At 34.7% G+C, this 25,520-nt stretch overlaps 1 protein-coding gene across 1 annotated transcript in view; it reads left to right on the forward strand.

The window, feature by feature from the left end:
• Gprk1 (G protein-coupled receptor kinase 1) overlaps positions 1 to 25,520 on the forward strand; it is a 609,628-nt gene that overhangs the window by 548,991 nt on the left and 35,117 nt on the right. Inside the window, exons 6-10 of the mRNA XM_081771441.1 lie at positions 5,257 to 5,318; positions 6,450 to 6,501; positions 10,532 to 10,723; positions 19,344 to 19,509; positions 22,440 to 22,581. Coding sequence (XP_081627567.1) covers positions 5,257 to 5,318; positions 6,450 to 6,501; positions 10,532 to 10,723; positions 19,344 to 19,509; positions 22,440 to 22,581 — 614 coding nt within the window. The remainder of the gene's footprint in view (positions 1 to 5,256; positions 5,319 to 6,449; positions 6,502 to 10,531; positions 10,724 to 19,343; positions 19,510 to 22,439; positions 22,582 to 25,520) is intronic.

The following is a 25,520-nucleotide window of genomic DNA, read 5'->3' on the forward strand; positions in this document are numbered from 1 at the left end:
GAGTGAAAAGTGATAATGCACAAATCACATTCTGAATTATCGGAGATATGACTTCTGGGGAAGTGTCGTTGCTCCAGGGAGGCATTACTAACTGATCACTCCCTAAAATCGTCACTGTTTTGCAGGGCCGTAGACAGAAATTTATTTCAGCGATCGAAAGCTTGACAGGAATTTATTTCAGCGATTGAGGGCATATTTTACTAAAATGTCTATCATGCAGGGGCGGATCCAGGATGATTGTTTGGGAGGGGCGGTCGTTCGAAGTCAAATCAAGGTAAGAGCGGATTGCAAACAAAGAAAACAAAAAAGAAATAAAGAAAGAAAAGAAAAAAATAGAAAATGAGAAAGAGCTCTTCTGTAGAATTAACTTTCTTAAGAAAGTAAGGCCTATCTACTTTAGGTTTTAATTTACGTTTATAATACAAAGATGAAAAATACTTAGGATATGTTTTATTTTTAAAATAAAAAGTATAAAAAGTTCCCTATTCTGGGGGATGCGATCACCCCAAACACACTTCCCTGGATCCGCCCCTGCTATCACCATCTATAAAATTAGATATATATACAAACAAAAAAGTAGTGATTTCGTGGGGGCAAAAGCTCTGGATTGCCAAGGCCTGCATCCTGTGTATGTCCCAGCTGCTCTGAATTGTCAAAAGCTCCGCTTCAAAGGTAAGACATAAAATGTAAATAATAAACGTGTAACATAGAATACAATATAAATAGAAAATATGTTATAATTAAGAAATAGAAAATAATTATAAAATAAATTTGAAGGACAATTTTAAAAAAATCAATAATACTTGAAAGTAAAATATACTTTTAAAACAATTTTGCATTTATGCAGGGCTACAAACAACTGAGGAGTGCCATGTAAATTTAGTAACAAATATAATATTGGAAAATTATTTCGAATTAAACTAGCTGTGACTACATTACTTCAAACTTGAACTTGTGGAATATACAGTATGAGCGTAGCTCAAATAAAATAATCAATAAGAATGGTCTTGATTGGAAGCTCGGACCATCCACGTAAAAGTAACTTACATTAACCATTCACCTAACAGACAATGACGCACAGGGCTTGGCACTACTTTATCAGATGGTTCTATCAAATGTAACTTAATTAAAACAATAGTAACAAATTTTAAAGCTTTAAAAAGTGTCCTGAAGAAGAGGAAGTTCATTTTGCACATTGTAACTAAGTTACAACAGGTTTACGTCCTATCTGAACGGCGCATCCACCGAGTCAACTTTTGGAATATCCCCTTAAGGTAGCTTTCAACGCAGCTAAGGGAAACATATGTGAACGAGTAATAGAATTCTCCGTAGCAGAATGGATAAAGTCATGGTTGGATAACCACAAGGTTCGTGGTTCGAAACCCGTCGCCGAAATCAGATTTTTTAAAATCTTAATTCCTCAGTTCTGAAGATCTTTCTCTCCTTTCGTAATCATTTGATGCTGTAAAAAGAGTTCTCCACATTAATTCGACAACTGCCTAATGTGATCCTCGCAGTTCGAAAACTTCCCTTCTTATCTTTCACAAAATCAGAATTTTCGTCATAATACGAATGCTGTCCGATCATTTTTCCCCAATTCTAAATCTGTGTATACAAATCATCCCTCTCTGTCTCCATACTTGAATATCTCTCTCTCTCTCTCTCTCTCTCTCTCTCTCTCTCTCTCTCTCTCTCTCTCTCTCTCTCTCTCTCTCTCTCTCAATGTCACCCAGGAAGTCATATGGCTTGAAATCAAACCTTCGACTCTTGAAACCAAATGTAAGCTCTTTAGCAATGTGCTATCGTAACTCTATAGGTTTGTTGTTAAAACCAGTGTCTTTTAGACTTTATTCGGGGGGGGGGGGAGGAAGAGATTCTCTGGCGACATAAGATTTTCACTTTTTATTAGTGTATTACTATACATTTGATCAAAAAGTACGTATTTATGAAGCTCAAGAGAGGGGGAATTACACCCTCCTGTCCTGCCCAAATGACGCCCCTGAAACATTTGCTTGCACTTACTGAAAAGAAATTCAATGAATCATTGAATAAAACTCGTTTCTGTCCGTAGATATTTTAGAGCTCTTGGCAATTTCCATAGATTTCTTAGGGAGCATCTTACTAGCTTGCACTCTTTAAAGAAAGAAAGAATGAAACTAAAGATATTTATGAAGCTCTGGGAAGATTGTGTGACTTTCCTTTAATTTAGCCTCTTAAAAATCTTTCAGAACAAACGAATGGAAAAGACTGTTTTAAAGCTATAACGTTGTAAACTTGATTCCTGTTTCTTTTTCAGCTGAATGAAAAGAGTGTACTACGTCACACACACTGCTTTAGACAAGGAGAGGTGGAGGACGGGGAGGAGTTGGAATAAATACTAGAAGCAACTAATCGATTGATACATGTATTGCGGGAATGCATAAGAAAACTGAGCAAGAGTTTGTTATTCATTTGGACTTAGAATTTTTGTAATAAATTTTATGCCGTGGATTGTACCATATAAACAAGTCAGCATCGGGCAAAGCTAACATATGAATCATCTGTGCCCTCATCTGTAATAGTCAGATCTGGCTTGATCGTTTTACTAATTAAAAGTTAGTTACTTGGCTACGCGTTATTCGAAATACCTCTACGAAAATTCACAGGAATTTTGATTACAGAGTCCGGTCAGTTTGGTATTTGAATCTGCCCTTTTAGAACTTCATATTTATTATCTTTGCACATCATCTCCAAGATGAATTTATTCCTCTCGTAAAAACATTTAATAACTTGCAGGGATCAGTAGTACATTACCTCTTTTGAGGGCATCTTATAGTAGATCTATTATCAGTAATATTAGTGCATGGAACTTTTAAAATTATTCGTCTTTTCCTAATTTTTGATGGAACAAAATCAACAGAGTAGAAGAAGAGAAACATTTCTAGGAATTTACATCGTGATATGCACATCTAAACTTTAATAATTTACGTTTCCGATATAAAATTCATACTCACATTTCATTCGCAATGAATATCGAAAGTTATTATACAGTATCTGTGGGAAAGGGGATTTAAGCTAAGACGAGCAACAATGAAAAATAAATCAACAGAAACAACATTAACGAAGGGAACATCCATATTTGCCAAGGAATATTTAAGAACAGCAGTAATAGAAGCAACAGGAAAAGTATTAACGGATACGCGGAGAGAAATTTAAATAAGAAAGACAAAATAATTGATCAGTGTCGGGCACAATCTTAATAAAGAAACTGTAACAGTAAACAGTAGATCGTCACATACTTCAGTTCCATTATACTGTAAGATATCCATGATGAATTTGGTTGGAGATCGTTTTCTGCCCATTGAACTACGTAACATCGCGTGACAAATGTAATGAGCACCGAGATAAAAGGTGAGTGCACGAATACTTACACAATTTTTCGTCACGTTTTTCTCTTTTCTCTAAGTGTATATGCAAATTGTAATGTTGAGTCTTCATAATCGCTTAGAAATGCAAATGGGGCGTTTGCTATGAGATTTTCCTGCAGTTGTGTAACTTCGCTTATACATGTTATTTCAAAAAGTTAATAGCGTTTTCCAGATGAAATTTGGGGGAAAAGGATACTGAATTTTATCAGTCCAAAGTTCAGATTCATTCCCCCTATAATGATGGTACATATAAATACATATGAGATTAAAAATGCATAATACTAGATAAAATTGCATAATACTTACTCCACATTTTAGTAATACACACAATAATATATATATATATATTTGTCTTAACCGTTTCTAAAGATTTAGTCGAGTTTTCCTGCGAAGTAACTTCTTTAATTTAGTCTGACTGTCCTAAACAACTTCATATGCGTTCATACTTAAAATAATTGAACGAGTTGCTATATGGAATAAGTACTTGATATGATCGTAATAAGGTGGGGATTTGCGGCTTGCCGCAGACTTTTGCGGATGCAATTAAATTGTTTACTAAGGAGCAAGTATTTCAGACCCAAAAATCATTAGTGTGAAATAAGAAAATTAGATATAAGTTATGTAGGATGTCTATTGGCCTGTAAAACCTTGAATGCTTGGAATGCGTCTGAAAGTTAACCAGAATTGCTGTACGGGGTCTTTGGTTCGATCCCAGCTTGCGCCAAGTGAACTTGGTGATGGACAAACACCGTATGCGTGGATTTTCTCCCGTTTACTCTCACTTTCTTCATTTCACCATTTCATTCATTTCTCATCACCACCGTTTTCTTTAGCCTAGCCGGCATACTCATGGGACGTAAAACTTAGATTTCTTTTTTTCAGAATGCCTGATTTTTTTTTTTTTTTTTTTTTTTTTTTTTTTAACATTGAAATGCTGGTAGTCTCATGAGCTAACTTTTCTTATGGAAGTTTATATATACACGTATAAAATAGGGGAGGATTTTAGAAAGATCAAACTTCCAAGAGTATTTCAAGATGAATTACCCTTTTGTGCTGCGTCCTTTGTCTATAAGAAAATTTTCGATTCAGTGAAGGCCTTGGTGGTTGTCAATGTTCTTAAATGAAGTGATGTCGATAAAGCTTATATAAAAGTTACAAATAATATCTATAAACAACCTAGTACAAATATCCAACTATTTGCCTGTATGAAGACTCTAAGAAAAGAGAAGAAGTATGACAGGGTAATAATATTTCTTCCTTGAATATATATTTTGATATCTCAGCTGGGAAAACAAAAGGGTAACATCATCGCTTCGTTTCGTAGGTTAAATACAAAACTGGTTTTAATATGATTATTTTATTTTTAGTTTCGTTAAATTAATAGAGACAATAATAATGAAAAAGAGAAAATATGTTACGTGTTCTTCTTACCTGATAATTCGTGCTTTTATCGCCGGAACTATGAGAGAAATAACAAAACTTTATTTTTAGCAGTGTTCGTGACACAGTGCTTACACGCTTTGTTAATGTTCTTATTTAGGTTTTAGTTGTTTCATGCACATGCATCTATGAATCAAACCAAACCAAACCAACAGCCGAAAATTGAAAGGTCATCAGGACAATATGGATTTACATGGAAGATTAAACATGATCGTCTTAACATTTATAGATATGTATAATATGAATACTGGATTAACTCATTGACTTGTGAAAATGCTTGTCGAAATTCCTTGCTGCTCTTTCTTCTCTTAATTTTTCAACCTATTATTACCTTACATCATAAGATCAAAATGTAATGCACATTTATAATTATTACTATTTAGTTGATGCTTTTTCTTCTATTTTTCAGCCATATAAAGAAGAAATATTTAATCACCTACGAGGAGAACCATTTAAAAAGTTTTTAGAAAGGTAAGTATTAAAACTAGTTTTTCCATCATATTTATTATAATTTCTAAAAAATAAAAAAAAAAAACAGTAATTGTATTTAAAATGTTCTACTTCAAATGTTGCTTTCATGTTGTTGAGATACAACTACAATAAAGACTGGTATAGATAACAATGGAAAATTGACTTGTGTGGTCATACAGATACAGTTACCAGCAAAAATGGATAGGTATAATTGTATAACCTTCTTTCTTGTCAGCTTGTAATTGAGTGGACCGATTTTTCCTACCCTTTGGTGGTGATGTTCTCTTTAAGTTAAATAAGTACTTATGAAAATTCTTCTCTTCATTTTAATTTTTTTTTTTTTTTAATAAATGGTTTCAGTGTTTTGCTGTCCGACATCGGAAATTTCTTTCCTACAGTTTGCATTAAGGCAAATAAATTTTAAAATTTCAGAATTGAAAGATTTTGTTATTCGGAATGCAGCAGATATTCTGATCTTTAGGTTAAAAAAAAAATATTTTGAATTATGTAGTTGTATTCGTAATGTAGTTTGTGTTACATGTGATGATTCTGAAACTTCACTGTTCGCATACATCATCGTATGTCCATAATAACATTCCATAGTCTCTGTTTAGTTATTTAGATAAACTTGAACAAAGCGCCACCATTGGAGACAGGTTAATAATATATTTATTCAACTGTAGTGCTTTGTTCAAACTTCCATTTATTCTAAAAACATCACACAAAACTGAAACATAAATGTATTAGTAATATTCCAGATATAACAGGTCAAGTCATGTATATTGAAAACATTAATGGAGATAAAAGAAAAAGGATTTTCTGAAAAAATTAATAAATTTGACTAGAACTTATATAAATATATTCCCCTGATGGGGCTGGGGAAACCTGTAAACTTAAGTCAGAATGACTGGCTGTGGAATTCGAATGCGAATTCAGTTGATTACGAAGCGAAAATTCTAATCTGTAACCTCTCGTATTTCTGAATGTACTTGTCGACTGTTGTAAACTGACGTTATTGACTTGAGATTTTGGGAAACGACCGCTTATTTTTGTTGTTATTGACTGTACACTTCTTTTAAGATTGACAAATTATGTAGCAGTTTTTAATAAAGTTATTTCTTTCTTTTATAGTGACAAATATACGAGGTTCTGTCAGTGGAAGAATTTAGAACTTAATATTCAGGTTAGTGTTATTTTAATGTGAGTGAAAACACAAGAGATGAACATTATTTAAGAAATTGACTATGTATTGTATTCTTTCCCGCACAATATTCTAACATCTGTTACATGAAGATTTACGGAAAGTACTTATTGCTATCTCTTTACACAGCAGTAAGTGGATAGACACTAAGAGGGGATAATATAAATAATATGATATTTGAAATTTCGAAGTCATTGTAGTGTATGCTTTTTATTGTATCATATGGATAAATACGTGAACAGATTCTAATTCAAATAGAGCATCTTTGCCAGTACTGTACTAATTTTAATGTGAAATTTTCATAATTAACGTACTGAAATTTTCAAAATCAACAAAATTAACGTACTGAGCTTATTCAGAATAGAAAATTGTTGCTTAATTACATAATAGAAGAAAATATTAATACCTTAACTGTTTTTAAAAAGAAATCTCTTGTGGAAAAGCAGATTGTTTTGGAAAAAAATAATCTTGGAACAGTTTTTGAACAATCCACCAACTTCATATATATTTATAATGTTACAGAAAACAATATTTTACATTGATTGTTTTTAATATTGAATTATGAATCAGAAATAATTTCTCTATTGATTGATTTGTGTTCATGAATACTTTAACTGTTGGATAATGAAAACTTCATTTTGATTTCCTTCTTGTTTCATTTTGTAATTTATTACGCTGTGAGTATTAAATATGAATAAGACTGAAATAATCGAGAAAGCATGTTTGTTACCTTTTACACAAAACTGAATTTCAATCAAAAGATTTCAAAAAAAAAAAAAAAAAAATATTCACTAGTGATTATTTGTCAACATAGTCGTTTTCTCAAATTTTGTTGAAATTTTACTGTATTTAATCGATAAGTATATGTTTCACTTGATTATCTTAATTTAATTCATTGATATACCACTATCTGAGGGCTTAATGTGTTTTCCAGTCCTGTTTTAGTAATTATTTCCTAACTGAAATTTAGTCATACTTCTATAAAAGATTTTTTGTACTCTTCTCCAGAATATAATTGCGCGCCTAAATTTTTCAGTCTCGTAAAATTGTCAGTTTGCTGACACGCATTCGAAGTGATACGAGGGTAAGTAATAAAAAAAAAAATAATAATAACGAGACTTCCGATCACAGCTCACAGTTTGCTGTATGAAACACTCAGCTCCTCTTGTGTTACTTAATATGGTGATATTTTTAGAGCAAAATAGTACCTTGGCAAATACAAAAACCCTTCCTTATAGTTAAAAGAAATACACATGTTTTTCAATTAAAAAAATATCGAAAAAAGAAAAGGTTGTGTAGATATCGTCCCCAGTTAGTGGAAAGTAAAGTATATATTTGAAGATAGGGAGTAAAGAATATAGAGTATTCTTGGGGTGCTTAATCGATTGCGGAAAAACGCATCTCGATATCTGTTACCGTTTTCGTTCCATAGTGATCAACGTGAAAAACGGTAATTGTTTATTTTTAAGACGCCAAGTTTGAATGTTGCCTCTGTAAGCGTTCCCCCACATACTGACCAAATTTGGTGGTGATCCATCAAGTAGTCCGTGAAATTTTTTTCGTCTCGCGGACGGACGAACACACCAACAAGGTAATCATATAACGGGATTTCAGTAAACCAATCTCCTTAACAAGGTTTGGTCTTAATTGTAGTGCATTTGTCTACGAAATAAAAGTTGTTCCCTGTTTCTATCCTCATGAAGATTTACACACACACACGCAAAAAAAAAAAAAAAAAAAAAAAAAACTTCTATAGAGGGAAAAAGTTATCGGTTTCAGGGATGAAAATTTTCTTCCTTAAGAAGACATAATTTTATCTCAAGGGGGAAATCCTTGACATCATCTCGTCAATTCACACACTGGGAAGAATAAACGTTTTAACCCATTTTAGTAACACTTAAAAGTTAGTAGCATCTATGTACCCTTAAAAATAAGAAAGATGCTCAGATCATTCGTTTCTTTGGTGTTTGGGAACCGTCCGATACAAACTGTTAGCAGTTGACTTTCTAAACTGTGACTTCTTCTGAAGGAAGAGAGAAATAAAAGTTACTCGTAAAATCAGAAACTTAAATTAAGAACAGAGGAACAGTTAAATAAATAAATAAATAAATAAATAAATAAAAATAAAAGCACCCATTGAGATTCAAACCAGGTTCAAAAGTTTTGAATTCTAATAGAAAGGATCTTACGACGCACAGCTATCGAATCAACTGTAGAACCATTTTTAGTTGTATTGATAGCTAGAGAACCACTTGAAGCCCTCCTTATTTTTTTTACTGTGTCAAGGTACTTTTGTGCTCTGATATTAACTTCTAAGTAATGAAATTTCAAATTATTCTATAATATGAAATGCTGAATATTTCAGACAGCGAACAACAAAGTGTGTTGGGGAGGTTTTACTACTCCGAGTCTTTCCGCTTCAAGTGTATTGTTACCAAACTGACAATTTTAAGGAACGTAGAAAAATTTAGGTGCGCAATAACAAGGTAACCAAAAAAGTTCTTGCCGTTCTAGAGCAGTGACAAACAAACAGTAATACAGTGGACTGTACGTACTTTAAGTTTCGAAGCAATCTCCATCAGGATACAATACGTTTTGCTTACGTACCTGCAGATGCACAATACGCTTGTGATAAAACTCGGCGGTCGTGGATGCAAAGAAGTTCGGAGTGCGTTTCGCAGGTGTGTCTCATTTGCAAAGGATCTCCTACGAATGCGTTTGTCGAAGGAATGAAACAAGTAGTAATCTGTTGGCGCAAGGTTCAGTGGATATGGTGCATGGCACAGTTTCTCCCAGCAAGTTGCAGAAAAGGGTATCCCGGGTCCTCTTTGCCACATGTGGCTTGGTCTTCACGTGCAGGAACAGCACACACTTGCGATCCACCAATGCCAGCTCCTTCTGCCGCAATGGATGGTGCAACTTTTCCAATCGCTGATAGTAGAGATCAGCAATGATGGTCGGGCCAGGTGGAATCATTTCGAAATGCATCACTTGCTGATAATTCACACAGAGAGTATAACCTATCATTGGAGAGATATGGTCGTGAAGTGTGAGGAACAGCGTCACATGGCAATAACCAATGTCTGGTACTCTTGGGAGTGGCATAGGGTTTTTGTCACCAGTGAGCAAGCTATCAAAGATAGATGTGTTCAGATGTTGAGTGAGCAAAGACAAACAGGTTGTCACTTGTTGTTCCATGTTGGCTACCAACAATGTGTGGGGTAATCACTTGCTTAACTTACGTGACTTCCCTATCCCATGCAGGTGCAGTCTGACTATTTCAGCGGACTGTTTCAGCAAGTTCATCACATGTTATACTACTATCCTCCTCAATGGCTGCTTTCAGGGACTCATCGTCTAACACATGTGTTATCCATTGCGAGGTTCATCCGAAAGACTCACATCTTCCGAATAGGATTTCTGGAATCAGTGTCTGGCAGTGTGTTCATTCAAAACATTCTCCCCAAATGCCTGGCATATGAGGCGACTTGATGTGGCAGCTGACATACCCACTTTAAAGTCATACAATACACACACGCTAACCAGCTGCTTCGGTACCTCCATTTCTCATCGACACTGGACAAGCTATGACTGCTGTGTGCGCGCAGCGTGCCTGTATTACTGATGGTCGATCATCAGACTAACTTCCGATTGCTTGGCAGATATGTGCATTATTTCGTTTCCTCTCTATAAGCACATTATTAATGTGACGTCAAAAACGACAAGATTTTTTTTATTTGGTTACCTTGTATATACTGAAAAAGCGTGCATTTAATACAATCCCACTATTACGTAATCATATTTTGAAAAGAAGGAATCAGAGTGTTATTTCATAGAACAACTCGGGAAAGTTATTCAACACTCCAGCACCTTTAGATATGATTTAGAGACAAATATACATAAACATAGTACTATCTTACTAAGAAACAGTAATATAATATAAAATATTTTCTGATTGAATCGAAGAATAATCTTGATTTAGGTTTTTCTTTCTTTCTTTCTCCCTTTTCAGTTAACAATGAACGATTTCAGTGTACACCGAATAATAGGAAGAGGAGGATTTGGTGAAGTGTACGGCTGCCGAAAAGCGGACACGGGTAAAATGTATGCCATGAAATGTCTAGATAAGAAAAGAATAAAAATGAAACAAGGTGAAACATTAGCATTAAACGAACGGATAATGTTATCTCTAGTCAGTACGGGGGTAAGTATCTTCTTCTTTTCATCTTCTTTTTTGACACTTGATCAAAAAACTACTCGTAGGGCAATTGGTTATATACTGCTGTTTGTGAAAATCGTAACACCAAGAACGAATGACGGGTTGCGCCCAGACTCACAGGATTCGTGTGGCAAGGCATGACGTATGAACGATCACAATTTCAGCGGAATGGTGTATAAATGCGCTTAGCAGCGCTGAAGAAGTATCGCAATAGGGTGGTTTACACAGAATTTAGGTTGTGGAGCGTGCATAAGCGAATAGGAAACATGTGGGTAAGTGTTACTGCTCTTCATCGCCGTATGTGCAAAGGGCGTTCGAATAGACCTGTATCGTAAGACTACTCCGCATACGGCAAAATTGGTGCACGTACAATGGCATTCTGCCACGACAGCAACGATCGAGAAGTGAATCGCGCAATGTGAATACACCAAATAGACTTGATGAACCGTAGAGCGTCGTCCGCAGTATTATTTCAACATTGAAATATGATAACGATAATTAAAATGAAATTTCTAGTTTCATGTTCCATGGTTATGCACCGAGACTAAGGGAGATGGTAACTAACAAGTGTGTCCATGTTTACGTCGACAGTTCGACGGCCTTTTCCCCCCCTCTACTTCACTGCTTAACTGCCGCTTGACAGTAATTCTCTCTCTACTACTTTAATCTTTCTTTGAATTTATCTCGTTTGATTTAAAAAAAAAATCTTTTAACCTTAAGCGGAGTGATGTAAGGTTTCCTGCTTTTATTTATTTATTTTTTTTAGCTTGATACTTTATTTTCTTCCATCATGCCTTATCTCTTTTTATTTATTTTTTATATTACATGTTTTACAAAACAGACAGTAAATAGCAACAGAAAGAACCATATTCCTGAAAAGAAAAAAGTTCAAAAGAAACTAAATAGAAAAGATTATTAGTAGAAAAAATTCAACAGGTTACTTTACCGCACGGCTCTACAGTCCGATATAGACCTTGGCTTCTTTGCTTTCATCTTTTCCTGCCTCTGGCTGGCTGTTTTTAGTTAACCATTTTCAGTGTCCTGAGATCCTCTTTCACATTATCTACCCATCTTTATTTGAGTCTTCCTTTCCTTCTACTAGAATAGATCTTGTACAAGATCCTTTTGGAAAGGCGATCATTTTCCGTACATTCCACGATATATATTTTCCACATTTGATTATGTCTTTATTTTTTCAGGATTTCGTCTACTTCTCTGTTGAAGCATATTCTCCATTCCTCTCCGATTTTAATAGCCCTAAATATCTTCCTTATTAGTTTGCTTTCAAATAGATAATTTTGTTTTCTTTAGTGAGTATCCATACTTCTGAGACGTATGTTACTATTGGTCTATGTGGGTTCTGTATATTTTTAATTTTGTGCTTCTGTTTATCTTGTTTCTGAACAGGTGGTTGTTAGCATGATATGCTTCATTTCCTGCTTGTATTAGCTCTTTTATTGCTGTTGTTGTGTTTTTGTTATCTATTAAATGTCCTAAATATTTAAATGTGGGCACATTTTCAAACATCTTCCCTTGTATTGTTATTTTGTTTTACTTCTTCTGTGTTTTGCAGTTACTATCATGTGTTTGGTTTTACTTACATTCATCAGTAATCACATTACACTGATTGCGTCTTCCAGTTCTGTATTTTATTAGTTCTCTCTCAGTTCTTGCAATTAGTGGTACATTACAAGCGTATGCATAGATTTAACTGGTTTTGTACATTATTGTTTATCGTATATTTATTTTGTGTATGGCTCTATGTAGGGCAGTTGTGAACGTTGTTGACAATCCATCTCCTTGTTTAATCCCTTTATCATATCGAAATTATTCTTGTAGTAACTGTTCTGTTTTTACTTTTACTATTGTTTGTTGAGTATCATCTGTACTAGTCTTATGAGCTGTTTTGTTTTCAGAAGCTTTTATAGTCCTTCTGTGAGTCTTTCTATTCATGCTATCGTACGTCCGTTTAAAATCTGTGAAAAATGTGTGGAGATCCGTGCCATATTCCTACCTTTTTCTATTACCTGTCGCATGTTAAACAGCTGGTTTAACAGCTGTGCTGAGGTTTTTTCGAAATCTATATTGGTATTCCGCTATTTCCTTGTATGCATACTTCTTGGTTTTATTTTGATTATCCCTGTTAATATTTTATATGTTACATTTAATAGCATGATTCCCCTAAAGTTTTACATTCCATTTTATCTCTTTTCTTTGTGCAGAGCATGCATTATCTCTGCCTTCCATCTGTCTGGTATTCCTTCTTCCGTCAAAATCTGTTGGATTATATCATATACTTTTTTTCTTTAATTTAATTCCTGCTTGTTTTATTAGTTCTGTGGTTATGCCGTCTCCTCCCAGGGCCTTATTGTTCTGCAATTTACTAATCATCTCTTGTACTTCTTCCTTTGAAGGTGCTGCTTCATCGTCTTTGTTAAGTTTTGCTTTCTAGTGCGCATTAATTATCTTTCCTTTACCTGTTTCTGTTACTTCTTTTCTTGTTACTCTTCTACTGGGTCTGAGCGAGGGTTTAATAATTCTTTAAAATAATCTGACTATATTTCCATTATTTTCTCTTTTTCTCCTACTATTTCTCTCTTTCTCTCTCTCTCTCTCTCTCTCTCTCTATCATTTTCACTTTATATCCTCTTTTCATTTTCTTCATTGCTATATAAAGTTTTTTGGGGGGTTTCATTGCCTTTATTTAAATTCTTTACTTCCTTGATCATACCCTTAATCATCTTTTTGTTTTACAAACCACCATCTACTGTTTTCTCTACTCTTTATACTTTTCAAACTGCGCCGTCTTTCTCTTTGTATCATTTTTCTTCTGACTTTTTAATTTGTTAATTATTTCTTGTCATTTTTAATCAAACGACTTTATCTTATATTTCCATTTTCCTTTAGTCCAATTGTTTCGGCAGCAGCTTTTTAAAAATTACTGTTATAATATCATTCCATTTTTCTTGTACCGTTGAGTTTACTTTTTATGCATTTTTTTTCATACTTCTTACTCTGTCATGTTCTTGAATTTATCAGCTTCTGTGATGTTCAATTTCTCTGTATTCCGTTTTCCATTTGTAATGGTTTTCTGTTGCTGTTTACGGCATATTCTCTCTTAATTTCGTTTTAACTAAAAAATTTGTATCGGAGTTGGTCCCCTTAGACTCCTAACATCTATTATGGAGGATACGTATCTGCGGTTGACAAGGACGTGATCTATTTGGTGTATCATGTTATTATCATCCGATTTCCAGGTTCCTAGATTTGTTCGTTTGTGTGGGAAGCTTGTACTCTTTGCTATTAATTGATTTCTTATTGCAAACTGGATTAATAGATACCCAGTTTCATTGCATTCTGCATGTATCGTACTATTCCCAATGATTTTCGTATGCAATTTTGCTTCCTAATTTGACATTGAAGTCGCCCAGTACTATTATTGTATCGTGTTTGTGAGTGTTTTTGTAAGTTTCCTCTAAATTCTCGTAGAATTCTTCGTTCTTTACAATGTCTGTTTCTTCTTTGGGGACACGGATTGTAATTATTGTAAGATTTCTGAAATTGCCTTTTGTTCTAATCTTGCTTATTCTTTCACTGTCTGGTATATATTCTAGTATCTTATCTCTTGAATGTCTGCCTATCATGAATCCTGTTCCATATTGGCATCTCCACTGGTTTTTAACAGGCTAGTGTTTCTTTCTATTTCTCTTTCTTTCTCTCTCTGTTCTGAGTGAACTATATAAGGTAGTAGTTTCTTTCTTGTATTTTGTATTCAAGAGGAAGGTGAACCATAGGAACGAATATCAAAATAAACCCCCAAAATAAGTTCTGATGCATTTTCCAAAGCTAAGAAGAAACAAAATTAAGGAAATTTGCAAATCCAATTTCCCTTTTAAGATGACGAACAATCCTTGATTACATGTTTAGTGATGGAACAGGTGCAATAAGGAAACACACACACACACACACAGAAGAAACGTAAAAAATATTAAAACAAGGAATATTCGACGGCGTTTGCAGAATGCTGGATTGGCGAACACGCATGCCTTTGCATGGGCTTCTGTTGACGCAAAACTGCAACGGTCTCAGTCTAGTGAGACACCAGTTCGATGCTATCAAGTTCCTGCATTTTTCATTGCGTTTTTCTAGCCGACTGTGGATTTGCATTATCCTATTGCAGCAGGACGCGCTTTCGGTTCACCAATGCAGGGTATATTTGGTGAAGTGCAGCATATATCCTCTCCAACTGTTCGGCGTTGATGGTATGACTGTTAAGAATGAACTCGAAGTGAATTACTTCCTCTTAGTCACATCACACATAGAGCATGGTTGTAGAAGTTGACCCTTGCCCAGTAACTATTTTTGCTCATTCAGATTTCGGAAAAATACCCACGTTTCGTTGCATACGATATTCCATTTCAGAAACGAACATTACGCAAATTTTGCAGCAATTATCTGCACACATCCACTCTCCTCTGGACCTTCGTCTCCACTGACGAATGGACTGAGATATGCGGAATTGGTTTGAGAATCGTCGTGTGCTGGTGGATGAATTTTCCTCAGTGGCGTGTCATATGACCTCATAATCTTTTATCCTGGAGTGGGCAGACTTTGGCTGATCTTCGACATGTTTACAACCTGCACGAAATTCTGGAACGAAAGAGTTACTGCTGCAGCGCTATGTTCGAGTTCGAAGTCATGCAATATCAGACGTTATGGAGCACTCATCGTCACTGCCACTAAAAACTGACTGAAGATACTTGATGGAATGGTGGTCTCCGTGTTAAATAGTCCAGTTTCCACATTATCACTTGGGTCAGTTTGTACTTACGGTTGATCACGGCGTATACACGCGCCTGCTCTTTGGTTGTGGAATTATTAAAGACTTATGCCTCATTTGTGTACATAGGGTGCGTGAACACCGTTCGTGGAGTACTGAATGACACACTGTCTAGTTCCGAACGATTTCCGCTTCAGCGTATCCTACAATGATGACTGCGTACTCGTTAGACGTTATTGTAATAAGCTCAATCTGCCACCAATGGTGCGCAATCCCTAAATGTTCCCTTCTTCGGTTTGATTGTACTATTCTCAATGAAAACTGCTCTCACCAAATAATTTCATTGGCACAGTCTGCGTCCTAAAACCCGCTTGTGAGCACCCCGACCTACCAGCGTACATTGGTGATAGTCATAGAAGCTGAATGACAGGTATGATACTGTAGGACCCACTGAAAATGTCACACAAGCTCGGCCGCCATGCATTCAGAGTATCCTCATCAGTAACCGCTACATCCAGAAGTTGAGAGACTGAGATCCTATCCTTCTTTTATACAACACCGGATGTCATATTTAAGAAGAACATACCCACAATGTGCAAGCAGAACGACGGGTGTGGCTGCTTCTTTGGTTTACATGATCGCTTGGGATGTCGTCCATCGAACGTGTGTATGATATAGTTGTTTCGCTGCAATTCTCCAGCGGACAGTTAGGCTATAACATCTTGTAAAATCACATATAAGCAACAGGGCAGATGGTTCCTCAGAAACACATCCAATGCTTGTATAATTCAATGCTACGATGTATAGTGGATGTGCTTGCATTACTCGGAGGCTTCACACAGTCTTGATGTACCATCGTTCGAGATGTTGTATAGTTATGAAATTGTGATAATTTCTGCATAGTCATGTAACAGATCTGTGGTGTAAATTTCATTTCTACTCAAACTTGTCTTTCTTTGTGTTATAATTTTCACAAACAGCAACGTATAATCGGTTACTCTGGCTTATAACATTGTTAATATTTTTTGTTCAGGCATCATAGCTGACCAAGTTATTAAAGCAATAAAATCTATATGTAATGTGATTTTTTTAAGCGTTTCCTTTTAGCCTTCCAAATTACTCTAAGCATAAGTGTCGGAAGTCTTATACAACGGGTTTGCCAGTTCATCCCTCTGTCGACAGGTATCAGAGCAAAAAATGTAAGAGATACCAAGATGCATTTTATTGCAATCAATTCAGCGTGGCAAGAATTTCTATCTCCGCCGTTAACATGCTATTCCGTTAACCGGAAGTGGTACAAATTAGCCTAGCCTTTTCCAATTTCAACGTTTATCGCCATAAAATGAAAACTGTGACAGATAACGAGAAGCTGTTTTTTTTTTTTTTTTTTTTCGCAAACTATTCAATGTCTCAATTCAACACCCATACCTATCAGCAACACTTTACTAAAACCAAAAGTGATTCAAATTTACTATTAGTTCCGGTTTCAGTACTGATTTCTATTAGGGTTGCCTACTCTGGAAAATAAAAAAACTGCACCCCCTCTAAATTCCCTATGATATAGGCCTAAGTGTGAAGTATCTCTATTCGCAACCATCCATGAGAAGGAAATGTACCATTGTAAACATAAGCTTTACAGATAATTATATTGTGCTATAAATGAGAAACTGAAATCAGCATTGATCATTTTACTGTATTTACCAGTAACTGCCATTTCTATAAAATTATCGAAACAGGTGAACAAAAGTATATTAATTTTTACGTGATAATTTTGGATTTGTAAAATGAAATTTATTCTTTTATACTTCAATTACAGAAAATTGCTTTAAGAAGTCCTTTTTTACTCCCAATAAATGCATAAAATTTCTAACAAGTAAATTTCAAATTTCACCTGATACAGTCCCTGTCATTTCTTTAAAATTGTCTAAACAGATTAACAAAATATATTAATCGTTGATAGATGGTGAAAAGGAACAGTTTTGGATTTAGAATGAAAGTTACTTTTTAAATCTGTACTTCGAACTAGATGAAATTGCTTCTAACTAGATACATATTTGAAAAAAAAAAAAAACGGTCATAAGGGGGCTCGTGAGAAGTTAGTACGGTCACCGGCTTTACTCAAAATAACAGCAATATTTCTGGCCAGGCGGGTCAAAAACAGGCCAGTTGGCAACCCTAATTTCTATAGAGGAAGAAAGTAAGAGATATCGACGTGTATTTTTTTGCAGTCGATTCAGAGTTCCAAAAATAGGTTACATCTCCTACGTTAACCCTCCTTTCAGACCGGAAGTGGTTTAAATTAAATATTTCCTGGTTCAACATTTATAAGCATAGAATAATAATAATAATAGATAGTGACAAACAGCTTTCTTCAATCGATTCAAGGTCTCAAGAAAACAGCATCAGAAACGGGAAGTGGTTATAATTTTTATCACTTCCGGTTTCAATACTGATTTCAGCGAAAAACAGTAGTTCTGTAAGCAAAAACACTGTTCTTAGAGCAAAAACAGTAAGATATATCGGGATTTTTTTTTCGCAATTGATTAAGCGTCTCAAGAATACATTCCATTCCCTCCGTTAAACCTCTGTGAAAACCGGAGGTGTTTGAAATTTAACATTTCCGGTTTTTACATTTATTGCCATAGGACAGAAACAGTAATAAATAGCGACAAAAAAATAAAACACTGGTTAACAAAAAACTCTAGCTAACAAACACAGTGTAATTTTCCGAAGAAAATAAATGTTGAATATTTATTAATAACCTTCCAAAGATAATAGTGTTTTTGAAAGTATTTTGTATATAGTGCATCTAATATTCTTCTAATTACTCTCTAACAAATAGATAAACGAGATAAACGTTAATCATGCCAAATGATGATAAATTTTATTAAGTTTCAGATAACTTAAATGATTGACACTTATAGTTAATAATCCTTAAGTTTTAGTTAATTTTATTCATTTTGAGCAATTAATTTTGGATTCACCTTGAACCATTATTTCTAAATTTAGATTTATCCCATCTGGATCGCATGCTAAAGATATAATTCGAAATATACTACCTAAAATGGTTACAAACATTTCATCATATAGGTTGTATAACATATCTGATAATATATAATTGTTACTGTATTTTTATTATTTTATTTAACCAATCTATTTTAGTCTACTACAAAATAATTACGTTTATTTTAAACTTTACGGATCTTTACTTGATTTATAAATGTTATTACAGACTGTAATATACATGGACAACATTAAGAAATAAACATAACTATCTTCCCATTGTTACTTCAACGCAACATTTCAACAATAAGGTAATAGAATAACCACCGCAACAACAACAAAGGAATCTACATGAAGAACATTCCAATGAACATAGGACTAAATACTGCATGTATATATATCGCATGAATAGCAACTAAGGAGCTAGACACGAATAATTTTACACATAGAACTTATTTTGTATTAAGTCTGCTGGTAAAACTACAAAAGATCATTTTTTTTGAACAATGTATAGTTTATATTTTACAGAATATTAAAATATAATTATTTACTAGTATAATTGTAACTGTATGTATTTTTCTAGATCCGAAGTATCATTAATAAAATCTCTGTAGAGTGAAAATATATAAAGAAAAGTATAATTTTCGTGGTTGCTATCACTATGCTCCAGTTATCAAAACTTATATTAATGTGCCATTAACTGCTATGTTGGGCGGACCAACTATTGTCGAATTGTTTGATCTAGTATTCATTCATGTACTGTTAGCAATTTTTTTGTATCCATTAGTTATATATATATCTACATATGTTTGTTCATTTTAGGTTGACTGCCCATTTATAGTATGTATGACGTACGCTTTCCACACACCGGACAAACTATGTTTTATTCTTGATCTTATGAACGGCGGGGATCTTCATTACCATCTTTCACAACATGGGGTTTTCAACGAAGCAGAAATGAAATTCTATGCAACTGAAGTCATATTAGGTAAGGAAATTAATTAGAATTAGTTTTTTTTAATACTTCGTTAATAATATATTACATCCATGCATTTCCTATTGTATTGAAGAATCGATTCATTGTTTTTAGAAATTATTTTTAGTTATTCTTCATAAATAATAATATATTAAAGAATAAACTTACATCTACTTCTAATCACACTAAGCATTTACATTGTAAGATATTTCAGTACGAAGGCCAGTACGTCATTGGAACTAGTTTTCCTGGTGCTTACTTATATTTCGTGAATTAGCTTATATGAATTGATCAAGCAACACAAGATAGCCGATTGTTCGAGAGACATCATGGCAGAAGTCCTTCTGTTATTGCTAATACATATTATATGACAAATAAAGTACCTAGAGCACCTCTCGAGTTGTTTAGATTCGTTTACGTGTACACTGGTCTTTGTGAAATATGCGATACCAAGAATAAATTATGAGAGTCCAAACTCATCGATTTGAATGACAGGGCATGACGTACGAACGATTGTAATTTCAGTGTGTGGCTCATACTTGATCCCTGCAGTATCTTCCAATTGATGCTGTGCCGCGAGAGGACAGTTTACACAGCACTCGTATAGTTGAGCGTAGACAAGCGAACAAGAAACTGTGGGCAAGCGTCTCTACGTATGTTCAAAGGACGCAATATAAATAGACGTCTGTGTTCGCATGGTCGACCTACGGGAAGGCGGCTTCTTGTGTTGCGAAATTGGTGCGTGCACAGAGCATTCTGTCATAGTGATACAGGTGTTGAGACAATAGACAGAGAAGGTTGTGTATAATCATATAATGAATTTTAGTGAATGAAACGTGTGGTATAGATTTTACTCCACATTCACGTGTCTTTACTGCTGTTACGATTTTCACAAAACGACGATGTGAATTCGTAACAGCAATATCATTCCTGAATTTGGGACCCTGCCACATATCGGGCTCTGGGTTCGTGACCTATTGCTGATGTTTCTGATGGTAACAACGTCAAATACTTACTAGTAGAGCTATGTTTAGTAGAGCTGTCATATTACTTCTATTGCCCTTCAAATCTTAAGTAGGTAGAGTACCCAATGACAGTCCATTGAGGAACTTTAGAACCTCTCATTTTTCGTGGTCTATCATATGCTTTAAGTAAAACCGAGGCTACAGCTTTTTCTCGTAAGTTCGTTTTCAAATTGTCCATTGCAGAAACGTTTCGTTCTTCTGACTTGTTAAATAAATAAGATGAGAAATCAAATAACGTACTTTATTATTATTAAAATTGCTGTAAATTTACACTCTAAAATTTTTATTTGCTGTGCTTCAAACACTTGGATATTTTGCAAGTTAATTTAGTTGACGAATGTTTGTCTTAGGCCAAACAAATGATCTCCTAATTTTAGGCTTATCTAAACCTTGAGATGTAGCAAACATAATAATATGCCAAAGTATTGATAAATCTTAATCTCTAAGAAAAAGACAAAAATTTAAAACTTTATATAGAAGAAAAGTAACGGTTCTAAATAGTGATACCGTTAAATCTTGATAAAAACTGAATTCAGTCATCGATACTTTTGTCAAAAGATCCGTTCTCAGTTAAATAATTTCATCGGTAAAGCAAGGTGAAACACTCTTTGAAAGACAGAACTTCAGAATGCGACAAGAAAAAATGGAAACAAAGGTAGATAAGGTAAATTGAAATTAGTTTACTTTTCTTCTTTTCCTTATCCATCATTTGCTACGATTAATCTTTCTTTCCTTCTAATTTAAAGTGACTTCGAAACTACTAGGGATGTTTCAGTTTGACAATTTAAAATTTTAATGTGTAAAGTGTACATCTCTTTGAGGGTTATCAGATACAGTACATTTTTATTAAGAAAACACTTGGCGTAACAGTCTTTGTGGGCCTGAGCCGCTTCAAAGCCATCTGTTAGCGATCTACTGAACTACTTCCAGCTTAGTGACGAACACGTGGTCAGCATGCTGTGTCGTTTTGTCTCTAACAGGAGTATCAGGAGCTTTCTAGATATAGCGGCTGTCACGTCTTTTATTCACGTGACTCCCCAGTTTGACTCACGACACTGTCTGAACGCCGAATCGAACCCTGGACCACGCGGATATGAGTCCAACGCTCTAATCACTAGACTACGTTGTCCTCAGTGTTTTCTTGTCTGAGTGTTCTGGCCGAAGGCAGGTTCTAGCCCATTTATCTCAATGTAGCTAGGTACGGCCACTAAGCCAATTGGTCAGGGATAGGATGATGAATTTCTTTCCCCTGCAGTTCAACAAGAGATATACGTGTATGGCAAACTAGTAATTACAAACTGGAGAAGATGAACAGCTTGAAAATTAGGATCATGGATACCACGTGTGTAGCACGGTAGTCACTTGTACTTGGTAATTAATATTTCTCCGGCATAAAGCAGTCTGACTTTGCACATTGTCAGTGAGCCAGATTCTTCTCATAGGGTATTCTGTAAATATACTTTATTGTTGTGTTCTGCTCAGTTTCTATAGTTCTACCTGTCTTACCTGAAACATCTTTAGCAGCTTCTTTCATGAAAACAGAATTTTAAAAAAGTAGTCGAAGAAAATTTGTCCCTCCATAAATTACTTCGAGTTTTTATTATTTTTCTTAAATATATTTAATGCAATGTGTACGTAATTGCTGCCTTCCTGTATCCAAAAGAATATGTGAATAATGTAGAAACAGTTTGGTGTTCATTTCTTTCAATAATATCCATATCAAAGCGAGGATTTTGCCAAAGCTTGTCTGTATTCAATGATTTAACAACATTTCCACATATTATATGTAGTTATCTGTAATAATAATTTGGGAATAAATTAATAAAATATTCCAATGTCCTAATTTAATGCATATTGTTATCTACTTAAGTTTTTTTTATGCTGTTGTTGCTATAATCTAAATATGCTTATCTGCAGGTCTGGAACATATGCATAGGAGGTTCATTGTGTATCGAGATTTAAAGCCAGCAAATATTTTATTAGACGAACACGGACATGTAAGAATATCAGATCTTGGTTTAGCGTGTGATTTTTCTAAAAAGAAACCTCACGCTAGTGTGTAAGTATATAATTTTATAATTGCTTTCATATAATATTTGTTATGGCAGGGAAAATATTATTAAGAATTTTCAAGGGTTAACGTACAAATTTTTCTTAATAGATACTTTCTCTGAGTAATGTTATAGTACAATGAAGAAAAAAAATAAAATTGGATGTCGTAAAAACAACATTTTTTATGGATTACTGGTAAAAAGTTTACAATGACCAACATCACCATGCTGTAAACGCAGTAAAAGCTTGTACTGATCTATGAAAACTAGTTCTTATCAGCAGTTAGTGACACACCAGTTGAGTAATAGTGTACCTTTAGGACTATACTGTGCGTTAAGTTGGGACTGTATGTTAGGAGCCTACCAAAATGACGTGCAGAAGCTTAGTTCGTGTCGTTAACGAAGTTTAAGCGAGAGCGTGAATTGTGCGAACAAAGTCGGTTGATCATTTCTTAGTTGTTAGTATACCTACTCCAGGAGGAGGACAGTCGGACATTTCTAGGTCTTCAGTCTCGCATGTATTTTCGAAAAAAAATTGCTATTATTATTATTATTATTATTATTATTATTATTATTATTATTATTATTATTATTATTATTATTATTATTATTAGCAGCGTCATCAGTAATAGTAGTAGTAGTAGTAGTAGTAGTAGTAGTAGTAGTACCACTATTTTAATAATTTTACTACTGATAAGGAAAGTTGGTTTACTTTGTAATCTCACTATAGTAGTTACTATCCGGTAATGGTATGACATTAATACGAGGTTTGTAAATAATGTAATAATTGTTTCGAAACTCACCTTTATTTGTAACTTACCTACCTCTTGCATTCTGTCGCCTTCAAAATAGTTTCCTTGGAAAGCCACGAAGCTATGAAGACGTTGTTTCTAGTCATCATAACAGCGTTGAAACTGAGAAAGAGGATAGCCTTTAGCTAGTTAGTTACAGCCGCTTTGATGTTTTCTGTCGTCTCCTGGTGATGCTTTTGAGGTATGTTTTCACAATTGGAAAAGGAAAGAAGTCTCAAAGACTCAAGTTAGGCGAACTGGCGTAGCACCCAGATGTTTGAAGTATCTAGCTACACGCAAGCGAACCGTTTTCAAAAACTCTATAGTAAAAATGCCTGTTGACCGTTTTCTCTCGAGGCACGAATTTTTTATGGATAGTGCCTTTACTATTAAAAAAGCAAATGAGCATGGTTTTGATTTTTGAATTGCTTATTCGTGCTTTTGTGGCCATGGTAAGTGATGAGCTGGGAGTGTGCCGTTCTACATTTTGTCCTTTGATTTCGGGATCGTACTCAAAGATCAAGTCTCATCACCTGTAATGACATATAGACAAGGATGTCTTCCCATTGATCATTTTCATTGATCATTTTCGATCATACCAATTTCTCAGTTTTTTCTCGTCGCCGATTTGTTCGTCGAAACCTGATGGACGTTCATGTGGTTAAAATTCAGTTCGTCTGCTGTTACTCTGACGGTTAACCGACGGTCAATCCTCAAGATCTCGAATTAATGCCATTATTTCTGGACGTTGGTCGCCTTCCAGACCGAGGCTAATCTTCCACTGATTCTCAGCCTTCGGAACATCTCTTGAGCCACTTAACTGAAACCACGACAAAGCAGCGTCTCCGTACACCTGTTTAATTTTTTCATAGTCTCGGTCGTGTTGTAGCCAAATTCGAAGTAGAATTGGATGCGACACATTTGTTCGTAACTTTGTTAGCTCATTTTAATGAAATTGCACAACTAACTTCTCAATATGAGTTCTCAATTCACCTGTTAACAGATGGATTTGTCACACTGAAGTTGCATGAGATGTTGAAAATGGGTGCTGTGAAAGAGGAAGTCGCGCAGTGTTGTCAATTCGTGAGTTCTCCAGTCTCATTACTTTATTTACAGGTCTCGTATAAACATTGTTCCGTTAATACTCATATAATACTAATTATATAGGGTAATGGCAGTAAATATCGAACGCTCTCTAAATATCGAACACCTTGGTCATTTCGTTAAGAAATGAGAAAACCAAAAACGTTGCGTACTATCTGAAATTTGTGAATACACTTTTCCAAACCTGGTCTTATAAAAATCAATAGGTCGATACCTTTCGATCATAACGAACGCGGGAAAGTTTCCTAGTCTTTGGTTTTGGTGGGAGATTGGAGAAATCACTATATTTTTTGTAAGGTGCAGCACCGCAGTAATAATCCTTTTTCCCATGTCTGATGGTGTCATTATAAGGTATCCTTTCAATAATACGATGTGTTAATATCAATATATGTATATTTATTTGTTATAATGTTACTTTTCAGCTATCATCTTATTTGAAGGGAAAAGAAAATAGTGTTCGATATTCGAGACTCATTTCATAATATCGAAATGCCGTTCGATAAAAGAGGTTCCTTTAAGGAAAAGTGTTCTTTTGTATCGAACATTATTGTAATTGGAAGGGCTATTGGTGATTTAAATATTAATTTAACTAAGTTGTTAATTTCTTTTGCACTGAATACCGTGTTTTACACTGAATTGTAAGCCATCCACCTTGTATCTGATAGTTCATGGGTTCAAACCGTTATAAAAATATTTAGAGTTACCATTTTAGTGATGTTTCGTCAAAGAGAGCCTATCTAATTGAGGTATTACGTCATGCTGATCGCATTATTTCACACTTGTAACCCGGGCTCTTCTTCTCAATGTATAGACTAGTAACCCAGTTGAAGTTAATCATAAATAATTGTTTACATTTTTGTTAAGTATCCTTAACTACTGCTCTGGATTTGACAATGGGCAAAATTAAGAAAATCAACAAAAAAGGTGTCCCCAAAATCAGAATCAAACCTGTCAGAAAATGAAACCATTCCATTATTCGTTATCTGTCTTGACAAGCTGTTCAGCAGGTGAGGTCCGGTATGGTGTCCCAAAGGCAGGCATCGAGAACCTTC

The sequence above is a fragment of the Thermobia domestica genome, chromosome 9, assembly GCF_964235325.1.
Source record: "Thermobia domestica chromosome 9, izTheDome1.hap1.1, whole genome shotgun sequence".
NCBI lineage: Eukaryota > Metazoa > Arthropoda > Insecta > Zygentoma > Lepismatidae > Thermobia > Thermobia domestica.